Raw genomic sequence first — 21,819 nt, 5'->3', positions numbered from 1 at the left:
TTGGGAGAAAGGGTAAAAATTTGTTTAAAATCACCTGCTTGCCCATTTCTTTTGCGGGCTGTGTGGTAGGTAGCACCCATAATGCCCTATTACCCAACCCACCTTGGTGTCCTTAGGAGCTACTCATGGGGAACAATAGAGTTTCCCCATTGTCCCCTATGGCTGGAAAACTGAAAATATTTAGAGTTTTGTTCCGTTGAAAAAACTGGGTCGACCACTGTTTTGACAACACATTTCAACCGAAACAAAATGCAAAATCTGTTTCGTGCACATTCCTACTCCCCAGATCTGGGGAAAGCACAGCACTGCACAGAGGTCAGCGCAGTGGGATATGGCTCGCACACTGAAGATTTTTTGCTTAAGTGATCCCTGCTTGAGAAATAGTGAAAATCACTGCTGTAAAGGATTCACACTCTCACAGCATCATGGCTCATCTGAACAGATTCAGTATATGATGGCTAAGTACAGTTTCTGTGTCTATCCCAAAACATGAGCTCTACACGCTGTCCTCATTTCATGATAAATGTACTGCTTTGGTCCCACCATTTCTGTGATGTAAACACACAAACAAGATTGATATGTACACGTTGTTTAAATATTCTGAAAGTCTAACTTTTTACTCAAGTTTCAGTAACTGCACTACAAACACTGAGACATTTCCAAGCTTTCTCTGTTTTGCTAAATGGGGAAAAAAAAAAGGTTAATCTTACCCGGAAAGTTCAGGAGAACTTTCCAATGTTCCTTTGAAGGAAGAAGCTAACAAAGATTGAGTCAAATCTATATTTACATAACAAATAGGATAGAGAGTCTCTATCTGATTTGTAAACTTTTGAACTGATCAATTCTTTAAAAACTAAATAAATGTCACTTTTTTATCAGCTTGAGAAAAGGACACAGGCAGCTGGACTTAAGAAACCTTCTCTCTATCTCCATTTGCATTAATCATTCAGAGCTTCTTGAGAAATCAGTAAATAAGCCATAGTAAGGGTCAAAATTGCTCAACTGAGATATATCACAAAGAGATATATTTTGACCTCTACAAATGAATTGTCCATTATTATTCTTTTCCCTATGGAACAACAATTTCACTTTTGATCAATGAGGGCTGACTTTCAGAGTAAAACCAGATATGATGCTAAATGTGTGTCATTTGAACGTCTGTCAAACCCCCGCCCCCATCCCCCAACTTTGATGAAAATTGCAGCTTCAAGGGAAGGCTGGTCAGCATCAGAACTGCTTTGTGTGGTGAGGGGACATTTAACCCTTTCCCTTTGCACTGTGATTCTGACAAAAATGGCCACCTGTTGAAGCCACCATAAACCCAAGGAGGAGCTTCCATTTGTTCCAGTGAAAGCTTTCCTCCTGGGCTAATAGCAGTTTCAGGAAAGGAAAACTTTGTCAAGAAAGGACCCTGTGTAGTGTGGTCCAGATTAGGGATGTGCACGAATTTCTTTGGCACTGGCAGGGGTAGTCCTTTAAGGTGGGGGAGGGTGCACTCACCCCTCCCGCTGCATATCCCCCGCCAGCGCTCTGTTACTTTTAAGCCCCTCGGAGCGGCAGCGTTCCTCCCTGCCGCCCCGTTTTTGTAATCGGCCGGAAGTGGCCGGAAGAAGCAAGCGTGCGTGCGCCCATCGTGCGCACGCACTCGCATGGCAGACGGGTGCATGCACGCCCGCAATGGGCGCTTGCGCACTTGCTTCTTGCGGCCACTTCCGGCCGATGACAAAAACGGGGCGGCAGGGAGGAACACTGCCGCCCCGAGGGGCTTAAAAGTAACGGAGTGCTGGCAGGGGATATGCGGCGGGAGGGGTGAGTGCACCCTCCCCCGCCCTTAAAGGACTACCCCCACCGGTGCCGAAGCACCGAAACGGCCCCTGGAGCCGAAACATTTTAGAGGCCTTCATAATGGCCTCCAAAACATTTCGGGCACAAGCCTAGTCCAGATCTTGATCATTCCCCCAAAACTGCTGCTATTTTATAAGGGGAAAAGATTATGCCGAAATGACACACAGTGCCATGCTATTATGGACCTCAGGTTCCAAGCTTTGTAACATCTCTTATTTGGGCAGGAGGTTTGTGGCTCAAATTAATAATATGAAAATAGGATGTCAAGAATCCAACACAAATATTATCTAGAAATGAATTTGATTGGTCCAAACTATGTCACTCTGGCAGCCCCCAAGATGGCAACAGAGAGATTTCCTAGAGTGGCTTGTTATCTCTGGATATGAGATAGTGTCAAAGAGGGCACCACTGAGAAGAATGGGCTGGAGCCATCTCTTTCTGACTCTGGGAGTTTAGTGCAAATTAACAGGGGAATGTGAATCTTAGAAAACCTTCACTTCCCCCAAGAAGCTTACAAATGCATAGAAACCATTTTCTAATTCTGGGTCAGTAATAAAAAGCTAACACTATAGTACATCACAGAATAACATGTTAAGCTTTTAACTGTTGGGATTTTGAGGGTGAGTGACAGCCAGGTGCTGTTCTTGAGTTCCTTCCTAGCTCTTTTATCTCTCATTTAGGTCCTTGAGAAACATGGATCAGGTTTATAACAAATTATGTCTTTAGTATATTTATATCCCACTCTTCCAAGGAGCCCAGAGCAGTGTACATGGTCATGTTTGTCCTCACGTCAACCCTGTGAGGCAGTGGTGGCCAGTGAGGATGAGGAGTGGGCAGCGAGAGGTACCTTTAGAAGTTGTTACTGGCGGTACTGCCGGCACCTGGAAGACGTGGTGAGCAGTGGCACCCCACCCAGCATCCCACACGTTAGAGGCCCCACCAATGGCACTCACCTGGCCTCCACGCATGGTGTTGCTGGCCATGCAAATGGCCGTCACACATGCGTGGAGGCCAGGTGAGTGCCATAGGTGGGGCCTCCGCTGCACAGGATACCAGGCAGGATGCCGCTGTTCCCCACATCTTCCAGGTGCCGGCAGTATCACCGGTAACTATTTTTAAAGGAACCTCTCGCTGTCCCCACCCCACCCCCACCCTCCCTCACCAGTCACCACTATGAAGTAGATTCGACTGAGAGATAAGTGATTGGCCTAGTGACTTTCATGATTTTCATGGCTGAACAGGGATTTGAACTTGGGTATCCCTAATCCTAGTCTATCACTCTAACCGCTAGACTACACTGGCTTCGCAAATGGTTACCGGAAGTGGTTGCTCCATAGGGCAACTTGTCCTTCTACAATTTGTTTATTGAACAGGATATCTTGCAAAGTTACGTGGTGGGTGAGAGGTACATGGGTGCTGAAATAGGAAAAACGAGAGCCAGCAGATCCTGGAAACACCTCCACAAGTCCAGTAAAAGCCTGCCCCCTCTACCGCATCTCCGCCTATTTACAACACTGTGTCAACCCACTGTGTTCCACATGATCCCTTAAGTTGTCCCTGCTGAGCAAGATCAGATCTCTGAAGCCCATAGAGCTGCATTGATTAAGCACTGCCTCTTCAGTGTTTGGGAGCAGTCAGAGCTATAAACACAATGAAACCAAAGTTCAACATCTGGCTGCCTCTTCTGTCTTTCCTCTTTTCAACTTGCACTGCAGTAAGTATAACTGGGGAGGAGGATCATCTGTAAAAGGAATGGCTAAAGTAACTGTCAAGCAGCAAAATCACTGACTGTGCCATTTTATCTTTTCCGGCTTAGTATGTTGCTACCAGAGATAACTGCTGCATCTTGGATGAGCGATTTGTAAGTCAATGTCTGTTTTATTTTTGTACTTTTTACTAATATGATTACTAAAGGTAAAGTGTGCCATCGAGTCGGTTTCGACTCCTGGCAACTGATTACGGCTAGCAGATTATTGACAGTAAACCTGAGTAATATGAAACATTGCTAATATGAAACTATTATTAAAATACGTTGTATTTTAAGGTGACGACTGACTGCATGCAGTATTTGAAATATGCTTGCATGCCATGCTGTGTTAAATTCCTCTCTTATCTAGAATCCCCTCTATTGCAGACAAGTTTAATGTCCCACATTGTCTGCATATGCATGGAAGGGCAAATCCCACAGTTTATTACACATTTCTTATTGTTTAATAAGATTAAATGTTCTCCTACTCCTTTAGGGAAGCTATTGTCCTACCACATGTGGCATTGCAGATTTTTTGAATAAATATCAGCCTGGGGTGGACCAAGATCTCCAGGCACTTGAGAATCTTCTGCAGCAGATTTCTAACTCTTCAGATACAACAAACCAATTGATCCGCCAGATCCGGATAGCGCACATCTCAAATCCTTCAAGCCAGCCAAGTGAGCACTAAGAGGCACTACTGTACCATTCTTTTATTTCCCAGCTTACACAGTAGGATGTCGCTAATGTTTTGTATATCTTTGTGCCTGTTCTACAGATGTGATTCCAGCTTATACTCAAAAGTCCTCAAAAATCATCGATGAAATTATCAGATATGAAAACACTATTTTGAATCACGACAATACAATACAGTATGTGTCTTCAGGTTTTGCTTCAGATAAAGGCTATATTTGCTTTGTTTGCTTTCATTTCACTACTTTTCACCTAGTTTTCTCACAGAAGTTCTACAGAGATACAAAATGAAATGTTTAGGTTGTTGGGATGTTATCTGCATAAACAGACAAATTCCTTTACCTGTTAAGGGTTTTTAATATCAGCCCACCAAGAATATGGAGCTGCCTAGCTAAAAACACTCCTATGCATGTTTTCTTGAGAGGAAGCCCCACTGAACACAGTGGGACTGAATTCCAAGTAAACATGGTTGGTATCGGGCTGCACCAGACGCTTCTTGTGCATTTAAAAAGCACAATGTAGGTAGTCTATTAGAAAAATTAACTTGGATTTGTAACCAGCCTCATAGTTAATTATTTATTTTGATTTCAGTATGCAATTCACTCTGTCGCAGTAGCACAGAATCCTAGCCATGAATCTCACATGCATTTGTTTGCTTATTTATTCATTCCCTTTTTAATTAAATATGATCATTCTTAATACTGTGACTAAAGTATAAGCCACATACATTAATGCAGAAATCTTAAGCTTAAAAATAATTTAGAAAATAAATCAGGTTTGTAAAAACAGAATGACAGTTAATCAAACATCTAAGAGAACAGCAGCCAGACGTATTCAGAACTAACATCTCTCTAGTAATTATTGAGGTCATTCTCATGACCAGCTCTACCTGGGCTAGCACAGCCCTACTTGGGCTGTTTGTGAGAACCACTGGGATTGGTCCTGATCCCAGCACTCCTCTTCCAGGTAGCCCGGGTTCTAAACTTGGGCTAAAACTGAGGTAGAGGGCTCATGGTAAAACTCAGGTAGAGGGCTCACACCCTCCTACCACACCACCTGGTCATGAGTGTGACCAAGCTACCAGCAGCTCCTCTGGGCTGCCGGCAGCCATTTTAATCACAGTCTGGGGAAAGAAGTGACCTGGTCTCTGGAATGCCTACAATGCACTGTACAAGCAGCATGGTGCATTGTGGGATTCCTGGAAGCCGGGCATTGTTTCCCCAGCCTCCAGCATGCCATGCCGCTTGCCACAGGGGCAATCATATGGGTTTGTGAGCGACATGGCGGGGAAGAAACAGTTGGTCGTGGAGGGTGGGGGGAGACGTAGGAACAATCCTGCCTCCCCCACCCCAGCCCTCCGCATTGCCAGGTATAATGGTCATGAGAATGACCTCACTATATATATTGGCAACATTAACTGATTTCAGTTAAAACTCCCAGGTTTTTTTTTGTTTTTTTAAATGGGTGGATTGAGGGATAGATAAATATGGGATGTATATTGTTCCTTGAATAGCTCTTCAGTAAGATCCCTGTCCTGCTAGATACAAATACTGCTAACTTAAATTACTGTGCAATCTTATGCACTGAATTAATTTACTATTGAATTAAATGGGAATTATTCCCAGTATAATTGTGTTTATGCAATGTGGCAGGCTGGTGTGGCTTCTTCCCAACAGCACATGTGCACCAACATAGCTTGAGGAGCCATCTGACCAGTAAGATTTTTGTCCATCTGGTGAATTGAATCAACATTTCTTGACCCCTGCCTATACCAAATGTAAATTCACAAGATTTGGCTTGAAATGTATATGGCTTCAAGGATTGCTCCAATAAATTCAATTTTTAATCTTCAGACAACTGACGGATACAGTAGTGTCAAACAATAACAAGATTCTACAACTAAAGCAGAAGACTGCTCAGCTTGAGGCACAATGTCAACAGCCGTGCAAAGATACTGTCCAGATACAGGAAGGAACTGGAAGAGGTAAGAATGACTTCAGATAATTCCTGTTATTAATAATAATAATAATAATAATAATAATAATGATAATGATAATAGTTATTATTTGATATACTGCACACTGGCAATTCTGTATGTGAGCTGGTTGATAAATACCTCTGTTTTTGTTAGAGGTTGTTGATTTTTACCCACAATAGGTAAAACAGCAGAGCACTAAGGAATGAGCACACACTCCAGTTACAGAGTAGGTAGCAGAGGATGGTTTGGATATTACAGCTGTTTAGAGAAAACACATGGAGATCCTTGTATGACTAAACACTAAATATTTATTGGTTAAATACACTTAGATAGGAAAGACCTATCTCTAATCTAAAGGACTACATAGTGGATAGGTAAGGAGAGAGAGAGATGTTTCCATCTGCTCTCTAGGAGGAAAGGAAGGATTGTGACTCAGCACAGGAAGTGCTGCAGAGTCAGTTCAGGGGTCATAGAGTAGGGACAGAGGGGGAGACCCTGACTCACTGTCTCTACTCCCAATGCCCCTAGTGGTCATTAGGACAGTTGGTGCAAAGGGTCGATGCACTGAAAGTTCATCTCCAACAGTTTTACCTTCATTAATTATCAATCACTAGTATTTGTAAGCCCGTTTTAATAACGGGTTCTAGTGGAGGGGGGGTATGCTGCTCTCGGCCTCACCTTCTCCTTTCTGCCTTTCCGGGGCCGCCGCCGCTGTTTCTCCTTTCCGGGAGCGCCGCCCCCGCAGAGTGCTGCCCCCGCAGCCCATAGCCCCGTCGCCGGCTTTCCCTGCACTCCTGCCGGGCAGGCTGCGAGTGGGAAGGCGGCTTGCCCTGGGGACTCGACTTCGGCGAGCTCCATTGGACGCGCGCCACGAAGGGCCCCGCCGGTGGTGCCTGCACTGGTGACTTGCAGTGCTGGCCTGGGACGCCGCCTGCCATCGGCCAGCGGCTCGCATTGGCGCTGCTGAGCCCGGCTGGCCATGGGGTCGCCCGCCGACCAGCCCCCGCCACAGGCGGTGGACCTTTTTTGGGACACGTGGGTGCGCTACCTGGGTGAGTTGACGGAGCGCGGTACGCTGGCGACAGAGTAGGCTCACTGGGAGCCAGGGGGCTTCCTGCAGAGTAGGCACGTGGAGGCTTATCGCCCGGGAATCCCCCTTGACTTGCGAGTCAGTGTCCTGCTTCTGCTGGGCTCCGGGAATCCTCCTTGTGAGTACGCCCGCACACACGGGCACCTGCACCTCTGCCCTCCCCGTGGCCGTCTTTGATACCCGCGGCTGGCCTGGAGCCGCCGCCTCTGCCTCCCTGTGGCGGCCGCCACCGCCGCCTCTGCCCTCCCGGCCAACATGGCCGCCTGGTGTCGGCGGTCCTGTCTCCCTTGGGCTGTTCTGGGCCTGCGCTTTGTGCAGGCCCAGAACAACCCAGGGAGACAGGGACGCAGACGCCAATGTTCCAAAGCCACGGACACTCACTTAGGGTTTTATTATAGAGGATGAAGTCCATCCATTTGAAGACATGTTCTTAAGACTCAAGAACTGGTCAGGGGTGCAAAAAAAGACAGAACTGTGACCCATTTAAATAGCCTTCTCTACTTGCCAACCATTAGCACCTTGATCCATGAATCCTGCTCTTAAAGCATGTTTAGCACTGGAGCCTCAGAGACTGACACATTAGCTGGGTTTTCTAGCTATTTAATGCCATTTACAGTGCACTGTGCAACCTATAGAAAACTATCATAATATAAAAAGCAGTATAGACAAAGTATAAATGCTTAAAGTACTTTAAAGGATGCTTCAGACTTTATGGGAAACATGTCAGTAGAGGAGAAAGCATGGCAATTTTGTGTGTGGGTTGTCACATGTTATTACTTTATATGCTTAACAGGCTTAAGTGTGTGTGTGTGTGTTCATATTCCTAGGGGCCAGATGAAATTATATCATCCCCACAGTTGCGAAGAAAGATGGGGCACACCAAGAGCACGCCTGTCAGGATATCCTCCACAGCCATCTTGACACCCGGCTGGTACATCCTTTGATTGCGTGTGTGGGCTGTTTTATCCAAATGCCCTTCAGCTCCCACATGTGATCAAGGGACCTACCAGGAGGGCGTTGAGACGTCCATGAAGCACGTCCCAATAGGTGCACTCTAAACACACACCCTCCTTCTTCACATGTGCTGGGACAAATATCATACAAACCAGTCCCTGAAACCCTGGTATGACTTTGGATATATACAAAATGGATGTAGATTTCAAACATAACTTTCAGAGTAGTTATGTATACTGTAGTATGTTGGACTGTACCAAGCACTTTGGTAAAAATCTTGAAATCACTTATTCAAGAATAACTCCACTGAAATCTAGAATAAGTTATTTGAAAGCTGTAGCTAGTGTTGTGCACTGGGTAGAATTTTGGCCTTAGACCAGGGAGACCTGGTGTCAGACCTTGGCCCGGCTCTGAGGCAGACAGCAACTAGAGCAGTGATTCTCAAACTTGGGTCCTCAGGTGTTATTGGACTTCAACTCCCATAATCCTCAAGCAAAGGCCACTGAGGCTGGGGATTATGGGAGTTGAAGTCCAATAACACCTGAGGACCCAAGTTTGAGAATCCCTGAACTAGATGGTCTAATTCTGGGGGAGGCAAGTGAGGATGGTGTGGGGGGGACGGGGGGATAGCAGATGTGATCCAAACAGGCTAGGGTCAAGGTCTGAATCAGGCAGATGAGGATCAGAAGGTGTGGTCAAGGATGGGTGAGTAGTCACGTACTGGTTTATGCAGACGAAGCAAGGCAGGGTGAGATGAAATAGAGCAAGAAAAGGCAAAGCTGTTGATCAGACAGGTGATGTTGCACAGATTGAAGAATAACTGCAGCAACTGTTATATAGGACCAGCCAGGTCCTTATTGATTCCTCGGGTCACCTGGGCTGAACAGCTGCAGTATTGGATCCACCTGTTATTATATGAGTTGTGCTGCTGTGCAGCAGGGAGCCAACTGATAACTTCCTCTGCCTGGGAGGGACTCCCACAGCAGAGCTCGGGCTCAGGCTCTGATAATAAGTACAGACTCTCTGCTGTAAACATCCCTGGGTTGAGATCTCCTCCAGCACCTTACACTTGGGTTCAAATCCCTGCCAACCAGTTTCACAGGACGGTTGTGTTTCACAGGAAGACATGTGTTCACAGTCTTGCTTAGTAAAAATGTCCATAATCAACGACGGAACATGGCTCTTTTTTGTCTATTATAGATTGTCAAGATATTGCCAATAACGGTGCCAGGCAAAGTGGCCTCTACTTCATCAAACCTACCAAAGCCAAGGAACAATTCCTGGTCTATTGTGAAATGGATACACTGGGCAACGGGTGGACAGTTTTTCAGAGGGTATGTGGTCTGTCAGTTAAATCAATGGAAGATAATGCAAGGTTGGTCATATGAAATGAATAGGAAATTTGTTCATCTCCCCTCTTCCCCCCTCTACTCTCCAATCTCTTATCAGAGGCTTGATGGGAGTGAAGATTTTAAGAGAAACTGGGTACAGTACAAGGAAGGATTTGGGCACCTGTCACCAAATGACCAGACAGAGTACTGGCTGGGAAATGAAAAAATCCACTTAATAACCACTCAGACAACTCTTCCATATGTTCTGCGAATAGAGCTGGAGGACTGGAGTGGACAAAAAAGGTATTCAGTGATTAAGATTCCTTCATTAATGTAGCATTGAATTCATTACTCTCAGCTGTAACTGCTTTCATGCTCTTGGGGGCAAACTGCAGCTGAGTGCATCTTTGAGGCACTTCAAGCCCCTGCTGTGCATTTTTGCTAGGGAACTGCCTTTTCTAAGCTCCCTATTCCCTTGCCAAGGTGTAGCACAATGAATCCCTGAAGACTGTCCACTGCTTATAATGCTTAATGGGTTAGGCGGAGGTAATGGCAGCAACAGCTAAAGCCATACATAGGAACAGAGAAAGCTGCCTTATACCAAGTCAGACCATTGGTCCATCTAGCTCAATATTATCTACACAGACTGGCAGTAGCTCCTCCAAGGCAGGAATGGCATGTGCAAAAGGGGCATGGCCTCACGCTCCAGAGAGCCCGAGCGAATTCTCCCCTGTCATTTCAGGCAGCACTTGCTGCCTGAAAAGCATCTATTTCCCTTTCTCTCCCTCACTGAAGGGAGAGAAAGGGAAATAGATGCTTTAAGGGAGTAAACTCTGCCTGAAAAGGACAGGGGAGCATTTGCTTGGGGCTCTCCGTAGCTTGGGCATCTGGGGGAGTTCTCTCGGGGCTCTTCTGGAGCCCGAACCACACCCCATCCCTGTGACGTTACGCACACGGGATGTTGCTAGAGAGGCTGCCTAGTGGGGACGGACCCAGGCCACCATTCGGCTGGCTCCATGCTTGGTCTCTGAGTTATCCCAGAGGCCATTCTGGCTGCTGCAGTCTGCACCAACTGTAGTTTCCAGACTATATACAAAGGCTGTCCCACATAGAGTATATTATAGTAGTCAAGACTGGAGGTTAGCAGCATATATATCACTGTTTTAAGGTCGTTTTCCTTCAAAAATGGGTGTGGCTGACATATCACCTGAAGCTGATAGAAAGCGCTTTTAATATATTTTAGTATTCTTGTGCAAAAACACAAAGAGGCTATTCTCATGACTGCGCAGAACTGGGCTAAGAGAGGCCAGCCAGGTTCCACGTGGTCATGTGCTGCAGGTTCCGTGCGCGGTCTTGTGCTACCCCTAAGCACTCCACTAACCCCATTCTTCTGATTGTGAGATGCCGTGGTGTGACTCTGTGCCGCATCAACTCACGAGGAGACCCCAGACTGGGAGGTTCCAACAAGCACCTTCCAGGGGCTGAGCGGCCCCCGATCCCCACCGCCCCTTCCGGCTCTATGTCAAAGTCGGTAATCATGTAGGTGGCCCAATCTGGCTGCCCAGGGATGGCTCCCTTCTTGTCTGTGGTGAGAGCGGGCTAAGCCCGCTTTCCCCACAGAGCCCGGTTAGGCTCCCCACACTGCTCCACACTCCACTCTCTGGTGTGGAGAGCCTCCAATTGTTCTTGTGCAAGAACACCAATACATCAGAGCAGCCCGGCAACGTTCCTTTCATAAACAGAGAAAGGAGTAACAACAGTTCCCTGACGTCTGAGGAGTGGGGAGGGGGCCGGCCTTGTGCTCTGCTGTCCCCTGAGATATCCTTTGCAATGGGATCTTCCAGTTGCTCTAATGGACTGGTGTACTGGAGTTCTTGCACAAAAACACTGTTGGGAAATTATTATTTTTTAAATCTCCAAGCGACACTAAAGATGAAAAGCGCTTCCATTCCAGAGGGAAGCTTCCCGCCCCCTGGACTCCACCACCAGTGAGACAATAAAATGTGATTTGGAGTTAGTGCTCCATTACAATAGCTTCCCATGTTAGAGGTTGTTGATTTTTACCCACAATAGGTAAAACAGCAGAGCACTAAGGAATGAGCACACACTCCAGTTACAGAGTAAGTAGCAGAGGATGGTTGGGATATTGCAGCTATTTAGAGAAAACACATGGAGATCCTTGTATGACTAAACACTAAATATTTATTGGTTAAATACACTTAGATAGGAAAGACCTATCTCTAATCTAAAGGACTACATAGTGGATAGGTAAGGAGAGAGAGAGAGAGAGATGTTTCCATCTGCTCTCTAGGAGGAAAGGAAGGATTGTGACTCAGCACAGGAAGTGCTGCAGAGTCAGTTCAGGGGTCATAGAGTAGGGACAGAGGGGGAGACCCTGACTCACTGTCTCTACTCCCAATGCCCCTAGTGGTCATTAGGACAGTTGGTGCAAAAGGTCGATGCACTGGAAGTTCATCTCCAACATCCCATTGATCTAGTGTGCAGTTATTGTTGTGCAGGAACAGTGGGAATTTTTTTTTTAAGATGGAAAATTACATTTGGGGGGATGCACAGCCACCATGCATGCGCACACACATGTGCTCCCCACCATTCTCTTCACTACCTGGGACAGGTGAATGTGCCAAATAGAAGTAGGAGACAGGGGCCTCTTCTACAACCTAATTGGCCAGAAGAGGGTGGAATGGATCAGGGGGGAGCTGCTTGTGTGATCAAACCAAAACCATAATGACATGTAATCAACAATAATAAAAAGCAGTAATGTGAATGGCCCCTTTTTACTTGGATTCATGCTTCTTTATGCTTGTGCACACTTATACACACCTCCAGGTGGGTGTGAAAATGTCTCCAGTTCTTGAAATCCTTGCATCATGAAATACAATTTACCTTGTTCAATCAGAAATAGCAGGAAATAATATTTCTAGAATGTAGGAGTTTTAACTTCTTCTTTTGAAAAACAGCCGTGCTGATTATTTCAACTTTAAAGTGGGATCTGAAGCGGATAAGTATCGCCTGAGCTACACCTACTTTATAGACGGTGACGCTGGAGATGCCTTTGATGGCTTTGACTTTGGAGTTGATCCAAGTGACAAATTCTTTACCTCCCACAATGGCATGCAGTTCAGCACATATGACCATGACAATGATAAATCTGAACGCAACTGTGCTGAAGAAGATGGATCTGGGTGGTGGATGAACAAATGCCATGCCGCTCACCTCAATGGCAAATATTATCAAGGTAATAATTTCAACCATATAAACCTCTGTGTGTACTCAGAGAGAATATCTGAAGGAGTGTCTCTCAGGGGAGATTCTGCTCCAAGTTTCCCCACCTCCTGAAGCTGAACTGCAAGGAGCATTGTCTTTTTTACTTTAGCTATTCAATTATTAGAATGTTAGTTAGTCCACTCATGTGTAATTCTCTTTTGACATCAGTGTGACTTAAGCATGCTACATTTTGGCTGGATCATGGCTTTAGTCTCTTCAGTTTTTCAAGGATTAAAGCATCTGCTGTGCTCTGACACGGGATGTGTGTATTTTCCAGTTGAGTAAGCCTTCAATTCATATCTTAGATGAATCTAGAAATAATGAATTTAAGGCTGAAAAGGGAGCATTCTTTTCTGGATGAAGGACATGTTATATATTACATATTTATTGAGGCTCAGAACCAAAGCATAATTACTTGGGAGTAATTCCCATTGAACTCAATTGGACTTCTGAATTAATATATATACTTAGGGCTTGGCTATAGAAATTACTACTATTTCATGTGTGTGTGTGTGTGTGTGTGTGTGTGTGTGTGTACACACACACAGCTTTTCAGTAAAAGAAATTGTCAAAGTCATTTACATCAAAATAATAATAAAAAGAAGGAGGTTCCCTTTCCCCAAAGGACTCACACTCTAAAAAGAAACACTATAGACACCACAGCCACTGGACGGATGTAGTACTGGGGCTGAATAGGGTCAGTTGCTTTCCCCCTGCTTCATATTAAAAATATCACTACTTTGAAGGTATCTCTTTGCCCAGCTAGCAGGGAGTCAACATAAATGCTGGAGGCAGAAACAGAAGGAATGTTAAATATACTTTATGCTGGACAAACATCATTCTTAAATCTGTGTAGATGTAGTCCCCCAAGTCCTTTATGTTTTTTGTGTGTTCCTTGCATTTTAGGTGGTGTTTATACTGAGAAAGATGCCAGTCCAGCTGGATACGACAATGGCATTACCTGGGCAACCTGGCGTTCTCAGTGGTATTCCATGAAGAAAACAACAATGAAAGTCATTCTTCATAGCAGACTTGTAGCAGAAGGACAGCAGAGTGGAGGAGTAAAAGAGGTTGGCACAGGAAACCGAGGAGACATTTAAACAGATAACAAATTTAATTGTAAATTTAGCTAATAATAACTTCAAACTTGAACAAACCTTGAGGTTCATATTTCTCTTTTATGGAGAATATTCTCAGAGTTATTTCACCTTCTCTGAGTGTTGTGTAGCCCATTTAACTAACAAATACAGATGTGTTGCCTCAAAATCACACCTTTCTTAATAGTTTCACACCCTTCAAATGGTTTTTTAAAAACTTGAAATCAAGTGATATAAATGTGTGTCACTGACATGTGGAATCCACTGCCACAAGATGTGGTGGTGGATGTTGACTTAAATGGTTTGAAATGGAGATTAGGCATATTAATGGAGGATAGGGTTATCCACTGCTATTTGCCATTATAGCTAAATGGAACCTCCATGTTCAAAGGCGCTTCTGAATACCAATTGTTGTGGGGAAAACGGCAGGACATTTGCATCATGCTTCACTTTCAGATTTCCAAGAATCTAAATTTCAGAATGCTGAACTAGATGGACCTTTGATCCAATTCAGCAGATTTTTTTTATATTTTGTGTTTTAAAACTCCTATTACCGGCATATATAATTCAGCCTTTTCTTCAAAGTAAAGTTACAGTTGCTCTTTTTCTCTTCTGTTGTAGGTTGGCGATGTTTAAAAGAGCATGTCTGACAAAGATTTTTAACTTGGCAAGTTCATATTACTTTTATAAAATGGTACATTGAGCTCACATAACCTTCACCTGCTTTGGCTGTCTGATGCTAAAATCAAATCATTAAATGTTCATGTTTACCCCCACAAATGGGATAAAAGACATTCATAGCCCACATTCTACATGTACAGCATAAGCACAAGTTCAAAAAAATGAACAACCTTGCACTAGCTTCTGGAAAAAAGTAAACGACTTCCCATTGTGGCACATGCATGAAAAGCTTGAAACTTGAAGTTATCTAGTTTGGGTCTATATGCAACAATCAAATTGCAATTTTCCCTCGTGTGTGCAAGCCTCCTTTTACATGGGCAAAAGATACTCTGGATTAGAACCACTATTTGTAGTTATTTTTCAGCATGTCTGCTTAATACACACACATGTGTTTGTGTGAGAGTGTGTATTATGTGATGTGATGTGATACACACACACACACACACACACACACACACACACACACACACACACCACCTTAAGTGACGCAGTGGGGAAATGCTTGACTAACAAGCAGAAGATTGCCAGTTCGAATCCTCGCTGGTAATATATCAGGCAGCAGAGATATAGGAAGATGCTGAAAGGCATAATCTCATACTGCGTGGGAGGAGGCAATGGTAAACCCCTCCTGTATTCTACCAAAAGAAAACCACAGGGCTCTGCAGGTGCCAGGAGTTGAAATCGACTTGACGGATATATATATATATATAGAGAGAGAGATAGATAGATACACACACACACACACACACACACACACACACACACACACACACAAGAAGTGCCACTAACCACTTGTTAGCTGCCATAAAGATAATGAGGAGAATTATGAAAAGGTTCAGAGATGTCTTGCAAATATTAGTTTATATGTCTGAATATGTATTCCTAGTTATCTTTATCTTTAGTTCAATATGAAAAAGCCACATAAAACCATTATACTATTACATTGGGCATGATCAGACATCACATGGAACTGAGCTATATTTCGTCTAAAAAATGTAATAGTCTGTATGTCTGAACCTACACCAGTCACCTGTGGTTTATTTTGGGCAGTCAAACCACAATCTGAACCCAAATTTTGAAGCTGGTTTGTTTATCCTAACTATAGTCTTGCATGACATCAGAACTAGCTGGGTGACTCTGGGCCAGTCACTTCTCTCTCACCCTAACCTACTTCACAGGGTTGTTGTGAGGAGAAACTCAAGTATGTAGTACACCGCTCTGGGCTCACTGGAGGAAGAGTGGGATATAAATGTAAAAATAAATAAATAAAATAAAAATAAAAGAACCCACATTTGAGGTCGACTCTCAATTTGTTTCAACAGCTCCCTTCTCTCAGGGCTCTCATACAGAGTAAGGCAAGCCTAGATTATGGGAGGTAAGAAGGAGTAGGACCCAAACAATACACAATATGGAGAAACAAACCAAGATCTGAGGCTTGTTCCCACAATCCTCACACCATTGGGGGCGGTGGAAGTGTAGAAGAGCAGGAGCATTCCTATCTCATTACTCCCAGATGACCAGAACCTCTGTTTGGGTTTATAAACCCAGCAACCAGATGATTGCAGCAGCAGCCATCTGTAGAGCAGAAGTTTGGAACTGGGTCTGCCAAATATCAAAAGCTGTATCCCATTATTCATCAAGCCATCAGTAGAAAGTTGCCAAACTTTCAGAATATTGTCAGCTGCCCTCTGATAGTCCATGAAGGGACAGGAGGTGGGACCAGCCCTGCTGAAGCTGTTCCAAACTGGAGCATAGTATGTGCTGTGCAGAGTGGAACATTCACAGATGAAAGCCCCTATAGCTGCAGCTCTCTATTGTTTTAATGGCTGGGCTCTGTTGTCCTCCTACCTTAGTTTAGAGCACCGTAGAGGATTTGGGTTACAGAGATTTGGGAGGGCTGGATTGGTAAGATTCCTTGGCTCCACACAAGTCACGTGGCTTGGTTTACTGCCTCCTGCCTTGAAATGGATGGTTATGAGAGCAGCCCCTTGGTGACCATCTGTGGCACCAAACCAGGTCTGTTCAAGCAATCTTAGTTAAAATAAACCGTGGTTCCACATGATGTCGGAACCTGCTAATTGCATATATCTGACAGTTGTCAAGTGACCCTTAATTTAAAACCAGCACCTATGTTTTATTGAAACTGTACAATGGAATTTTAAACATGCAGTTTTGTGAATAAAAGCTCCAAATTATCAAATTTGGTAATTTGATAACAAACACATCTCATGCCTGAATCACTGTATTCCTTATAAAGATGTTAATGCAACAAATGGCATCTCTCTCTCTCACTTTGAAAGCCAAGTTATTTTTTCCCCTTGTCAATTATTATTCTTTCACATGCAGATCACATTATTTTTGTTAGGAATAAAAAGCTAGTTGAACCAAATACTACCACAGCCTTTTAGTGAGTAATTACAATTGATTTTAGTGCATAATAATAAAATAACTATTAGAGAATAATTCATGTATGCTTCATTTTCTCTCTCTCTCTCTCTCTCTCTCACACACACACACACACACACACTCTCTGCTCAGACAGCTTATTCTTCAGCATGGGATACTAAAACCAAACTGTCCCTATTAAAGCAAAATTCATTGGAGATGCTGAGCTGCCCTATAATGTACTTTGCCGGTTTGCCATATAATGTGGCCTTGCTTAGTGCTTTGTAATCATGATACTGGATGCTGTTGCAGTTCCCTGCTCTGAGCAGGGCGGTGGACTAGAAGACCTCCAGGGACCCTTCCAACTCTAACATTCTATGATTCTATAACGCTGCACAGTGTTGTTTTGGAACCAACAGCACACTGTCTTTCCATATGCTGTTTGATACAGTGTATAGGTATAAAGGCAGGGTGGCATCAGAAAGCGACTTCTTCACATAATATTTATTTATTTATTTTTATTTTTATTTTTACATTTCATATCCCACTGTTCCTCCAAGGAGCCCAAAGTGGTGTACTACATACTTAGGATTCTCTTTACAACAACCCTGTGAATTAGGTTAAGCTGAGAGAGAAGTGACTGGCCCAGAGACACCCAGCAAGTACCATGACTGAATGGGGATTTGAACTCAGGTCTCCCCGGTCCTAGTCCAGCACTCTAACCACTACACCATGCTGGCTAATGGTAGCTATCTATTTCCATCAAGATCAGAGCAGGCATGCCCCTGAACACCAGGTGCTAGGGAGCACCGAGGGAGAAGGAGATTTCACTCTTTTCCCCACTTGTGAGGCAGGATGCTGGGCCATGGCCTGATCCAGCAGTAGAGCTTTTGTGATGTTCAGAGGCGTAACTATAGGGGGGGCAGGGGGGGCACGTGCCCCGGGCGCCATCTTTTCTGGTCACGTGGGGGGGCGCCGCCATGAAAAAAAATTTTTTTAATTTTTTTTAAAAAAATTTTGTTAATACAAATGTTTCCTGCTCAGTGCAGCAGCGCTGCAGCAGTCAAGGGAGTGCATCGGTGCCCCCTCCCCCACGAGCGGTCCCTTCCGCGCCGCCTGCGCCCCCCCCATTGCTTTGCTGGTGCCTGGCGGCCAGTCAGTGGCCTGGCTTGGCGGCGGCGGCGGGCGCTTGTGAGGAAAAACCTAAGTATAATGTAGTATGTTGGGGGGCGGGGGGGCGCCACTTCAATGCTTGCCCCGGGCACCGTTTTCCCTAGTTACACCTCTGGTGATGTTTGTAGGTTCTAATTACTGTTCCCTCTAAGGCTCGCTTGTATGTCCACACTCACACATTTTTAAAATGTCTGCTCAGTCAGTTTTAGATCCCGTTCACTTTGAATCAGGAAGGTCCCACTGTGAATTTTTGTGCACACACTCTGCCTTGATACTGCAGCCCAAAACAAAACTCATTCCACACATGGATGAAAAAAATTAGAGACAACACTGGTTCTAATGTATACATAATTTATAGAATTCACTGCTACAATATGTTATAATTCCCTAGATGACTCTTTAAAAGGGCTTAGACAAATTCATGGAAAATAGGCCTCGGGGCGAAACGAGGCTGGAGTGGGCCCAGAGACAAAATTTTAAACTGGGCCCCTCGCTGATACAGACACACTCACTTCACATGTGACTTGCCCCTGGGGGGGCCCTCGAGGCGTGGGGGCCCCCAGGCAGCCACCTCCCCTTGCCTAATGGCAGTTATGCCCCTGATAGGCCTATCAGTGGTTATTAGATGATAGTGACATAGGGCCTCTTAAGAGCAGAGGCAGTACGCCTCTGAAAACCAGTTGCTGAGGAACAAAAACAAGAGAGAAGCATTGCCTTCAGCTCATTCCTAGAAGCTTCTGGTTGGCCATTGGGAAACAGAATGCCATAGACCAGGTCTGCTCTGTCTCTACCATAGACCAGGTCTGCTCAACTTGGCCCACCCAGCTGGATTTGGACTACAACTTCCATAATCCCCAGCCACAATGGCCAATAGCCAGGGATTATGGGAGCTGTAGGCCAACACCTGCAGGAGGGCCAGCCTGCCATAGACCTTTAATTGGATTCAGGAGGGTTCTTATGGACAAAAGTGAATCTTCCTTGAGCATGCAAAACTAGCTGCATAGTTCTTTGGATCCAGGTCATGTATATTAAATATTTATTCTCTCCTATAACTAGAAACTGTGATGTAGAAACATTTAACTATCCGACCTTCAATGTATCAGTTATGCAATCAACTATTTTCCAGTTTATGATGTTCTTGCTATTAAATTCAAGGAACAGATAATCAGGGGTGTAGCTGCAATTGAATGCAGGGAACACAAATATCCCTGGGCCTCTGCTGGGTGACACATTGCTCCTTCCTCTTGTTTCTCTCTGAAGAAAAAGGCAGAGGAACAGGACCTCATCTTTACGTTTTGTCCCAGGGTCCATTCCAACTTTGCTACACCCCTGCGGATCACAGCTGTTCTTGAAACTGCGTCACTTTTCAGTCAGCTGTTGCCATCTCTATTAGCATCTCAGTCACTCATTAAACCCCAACCAAACAACAAAATTCAATCAATCAATCAATACTGAACTCATTGAAATATAGCTGGAAGGAACACCACCACAGTCATAGCAGATTATCTGATTTGAATTGATTTGATTATTTTATTTATATACCACCTGACTCCAAAGGCTGTAGGTGGTTCACAAACTGTAGGTTGGAAGAGGAAGTACTTTTTCATAAAGCATGTAATTAATCTATGGAATTCTTTGCCATGGGATGTGGTGATGGCCACTAGTTTGGATGGCTTTAAAAGGGGCTTTGACAAATTCATGGAGTATTCACGGAGCCAGGGGCGTAACTAGGTTGGAGTGGGCCCTGAGACAAGAATCTTAAATGGGCCTCCCGTCACCACTTACCTCTTCTTCCTCTGGCCGGATGTCTCTGCTAACTAGATGGTTCCCTCCTTGCGGCGGGATGCTCTGAGACAACGGCCTCCCACTGCCTAATTGTAGTTACGCCCCTGCACGGAGCAGGGGTAGCTATAATTGACCAGATTGGTTCAAAGAACCCAGGGCCTCCAGCTCAACTCCTCCCTACTTTCTTCCTTATCTCCCTCCCTCTGACAGGCCCCTCTCCCCTAGCTGCACCCTTGGAGGGCAGGTCTATCAATGGCTACTAATTTGGTGGCTGTAGGCCACCTCCAGCCTCAGAGGCATGATGCCCCTCAATACCAGTTGCAGGGGAGCCACAGCAGGAGAGAGGGCATGCGGATGCCCTCACCTCTTGCCTGTGGGCTTCACAGAGACATCTGGTGGGCCACTCTGTGAAACAGGGTGGTGGGCTGGATAGGCTTTGGGCCTGATTCAGCAGGGCTGTTCTTATGTTATGAGCCCCTGGTGGCGCAGTGGTAAAACTGCCGCCCTATAACCAGAAGGTTACAAGTTCGATCCTGACCAGGGGCTCAAGGTTGACTCAGCCTTCCATCCTTCCGAGGTCGGTAAAATGAGTACCCAGAATGTTGAGGGCAATATGCTAAATCATTGTAAACCGCTTAGAGAGCTTTGGCTATAAAGCGGTATATAAATGTAAGTGCTATTGCTATTGCTATGTTTTTATGAATATAATAAAAACAAAATAAAACAAACTGTTAAAACAACAATTTAAAACATTCAAAGTTTACTGAAAGCCTGGTTTAAAAAATGTGTCTTATGGGCTCTTTTAAAGGCTGGTAAATATGTTAAACCCTGAATAGACATATGGAGCGCAATCCAGAAGCGACTACAGAGAAGGCCTGCTCTGGAGACTCCACCAGACGAACTGGTGTCATCCGGAGATGGACCTCTCTCAATGACCTTAATGTGCAGTGGGTATCATGCAGAACATAGGAACATAGGAACATAGGAAGCTGCCATATACTGAGTCAGACCATTGGTCTATCTAGCTCACTATTGTCTTCACAGACTGGCAGCGGCTTCTCCAAGGTTGCAGGCAGGATCTCTCTCAGCCCTATCTTGGAGAAGCCAGAGAGGGAACAGAGAGGGAAAGTGCTTTCTCAGGTAACCCAGTTCTAAGCTGTTTAGGACTTTAAAGGTAATTACCAGCACTTTGTATTTTGCCCGGAAACCTATTGGCAGCCAAAGCAGTTGTTTTAAAACAGGCATAATATGGTCTCTCCGAGAAACCCCAGAGACCAAGCTAGCTGCTGCATTTTGGATCAACTGAAGTTTCCAAATGACATACAAAGGCAGCCCCCCTTGGAGCGCATTGCAGTAGTCAAGCCTAGAGGTTACCAGAGTACACCACAGTTCTGAGGTCATATGGCTACCATCATAGCTGACTCTGGTAGTCACATCAAATGTCTATCGTTCCCCGCCCTGTCCATTCTTGTAACTTTTTACTTATAGAAGGAACACTCATGATTATATGAAGCTGAGTCAAAATAACATTGATCCATCTTGCTCAGTATTGTCTTCTTAGACTGCCAGCAGTTCTCCAGGGTCTCGGGCAGAGAGAGGTCTTTCCCAGACCTGAAGGCTGAAATTCTTCCTAGCTGAAGATTCTGGGACTTTTTGCATGCAAATAATGTGTTCCACCTCTGTGGGGCCTCAGGGCTCTTTCTCTCAGCTCAGAGCAGTTTAACGTAAACTAGCCAAACACTCTTAAGAACATAAGAAAAGCCCTGCTGGATCAG

The 21,819-nt window shown here is 44.8% G+C and overlaps 1 protein-coding gene across 3 annotated transcripts; it reads left to right on the top strand.

Annotated features, from left to right (window-relative positions):
- The first annotated feature begins 3,348 nt into the window (after nucleotides 1-3,348).
- Nucleotides 3,349-16,925, top strand: FGG (fibrinogen gamma chain). Of its 3 annotated transcripts, none has more exons than XM_053256826.1 (10): nucleotides 3,349-3,559; nucleotides 3,662-3,706; nucleotides 4,089-4,272; nucleotides 4,371-4,464; nucleotides 6,139-6,269; nucleotides 9,508-9,641; nucleotides 9,757-9,941; nucleotides 12,617-12,894; nucleotides 13,830-14,042; nucleotides 14,642-16,925. In XM_053256826.1, exons 1-9 carry the CDS (start codon nucleotides 3,497-3,499, stop codon nucleotides 14,021-14,023), a joined length of 1,308 nt encoding a protein of 435 aa, XP_053112801.1. In that variant the 5' UTR covers nucleotides 3,349-3,496; the 3' UTR covers nucleotides 14,024-14,042; nucleotides 14,642-16,925. The 3 variants fall into 3 exon arrangements, with proteins under 3 accessions (XP_053112801.1, XP_053112800.1, XP_053112802.1); XM_053256827.1 differs by having other exon boundaries at nucleotides 3,350-3,559; nucleotides 13,830-13,993; XM_053256825.1 differs by having other exon boundaries at nucleotides 13,830-14,739.
- The last annotated feature ends 4,894 nt before the right edge of the window (nucleotides 16,926-21,819 follow it).

This window comes from Hemicordylus capensis, chromosome 5, assembly GCF_027244095.1.
Source record: "Hemicordylus capensis ecotype Gifberg chromosome 5, rHemCap1.1.pri, whole genome shotgun sequence".
Classification (NCBI taxonomy): domain Eukaryota; kingdom Metazoa; phylum Chordata; class Lepidosauria; order Squamata; family Cordylidae; genus Hemicordylus; species Hemicordylus capensis.
The sequence above is the reverse complement of the archived record's forward strand: the minus strand, read 5'-3'. Positions and strand labels throughout refer to the sequence as shown.

What these genes read in the sequence shown, in the direction of transcription:
- FGG (XM_053256826.1), top strand. Translation starts at nt 3,497, where the DNA reads ATGAAACCAAAGTTCAACATCTGGCTGCCTCTTCTGTCTTTCCTCTTT. An exon ending in GCATCTTGGATGAGCGATTT is followed by an intron (nt 3,707 to 4,088) that starts GTAAGTCAATGT and finishes CTACTCCTTTAG; the next exon opens with GGAAGCTATTGTCCTACCAC. An exon ending in ACAGGAAGGAACTGGAAGAG is followed by an intron (nt 6,270 to 9,507) that starts GTAAGAATGACT and finishes TGTCTATTATAG; the next exon opens with ATTGTCAAGATATTGCCAAT.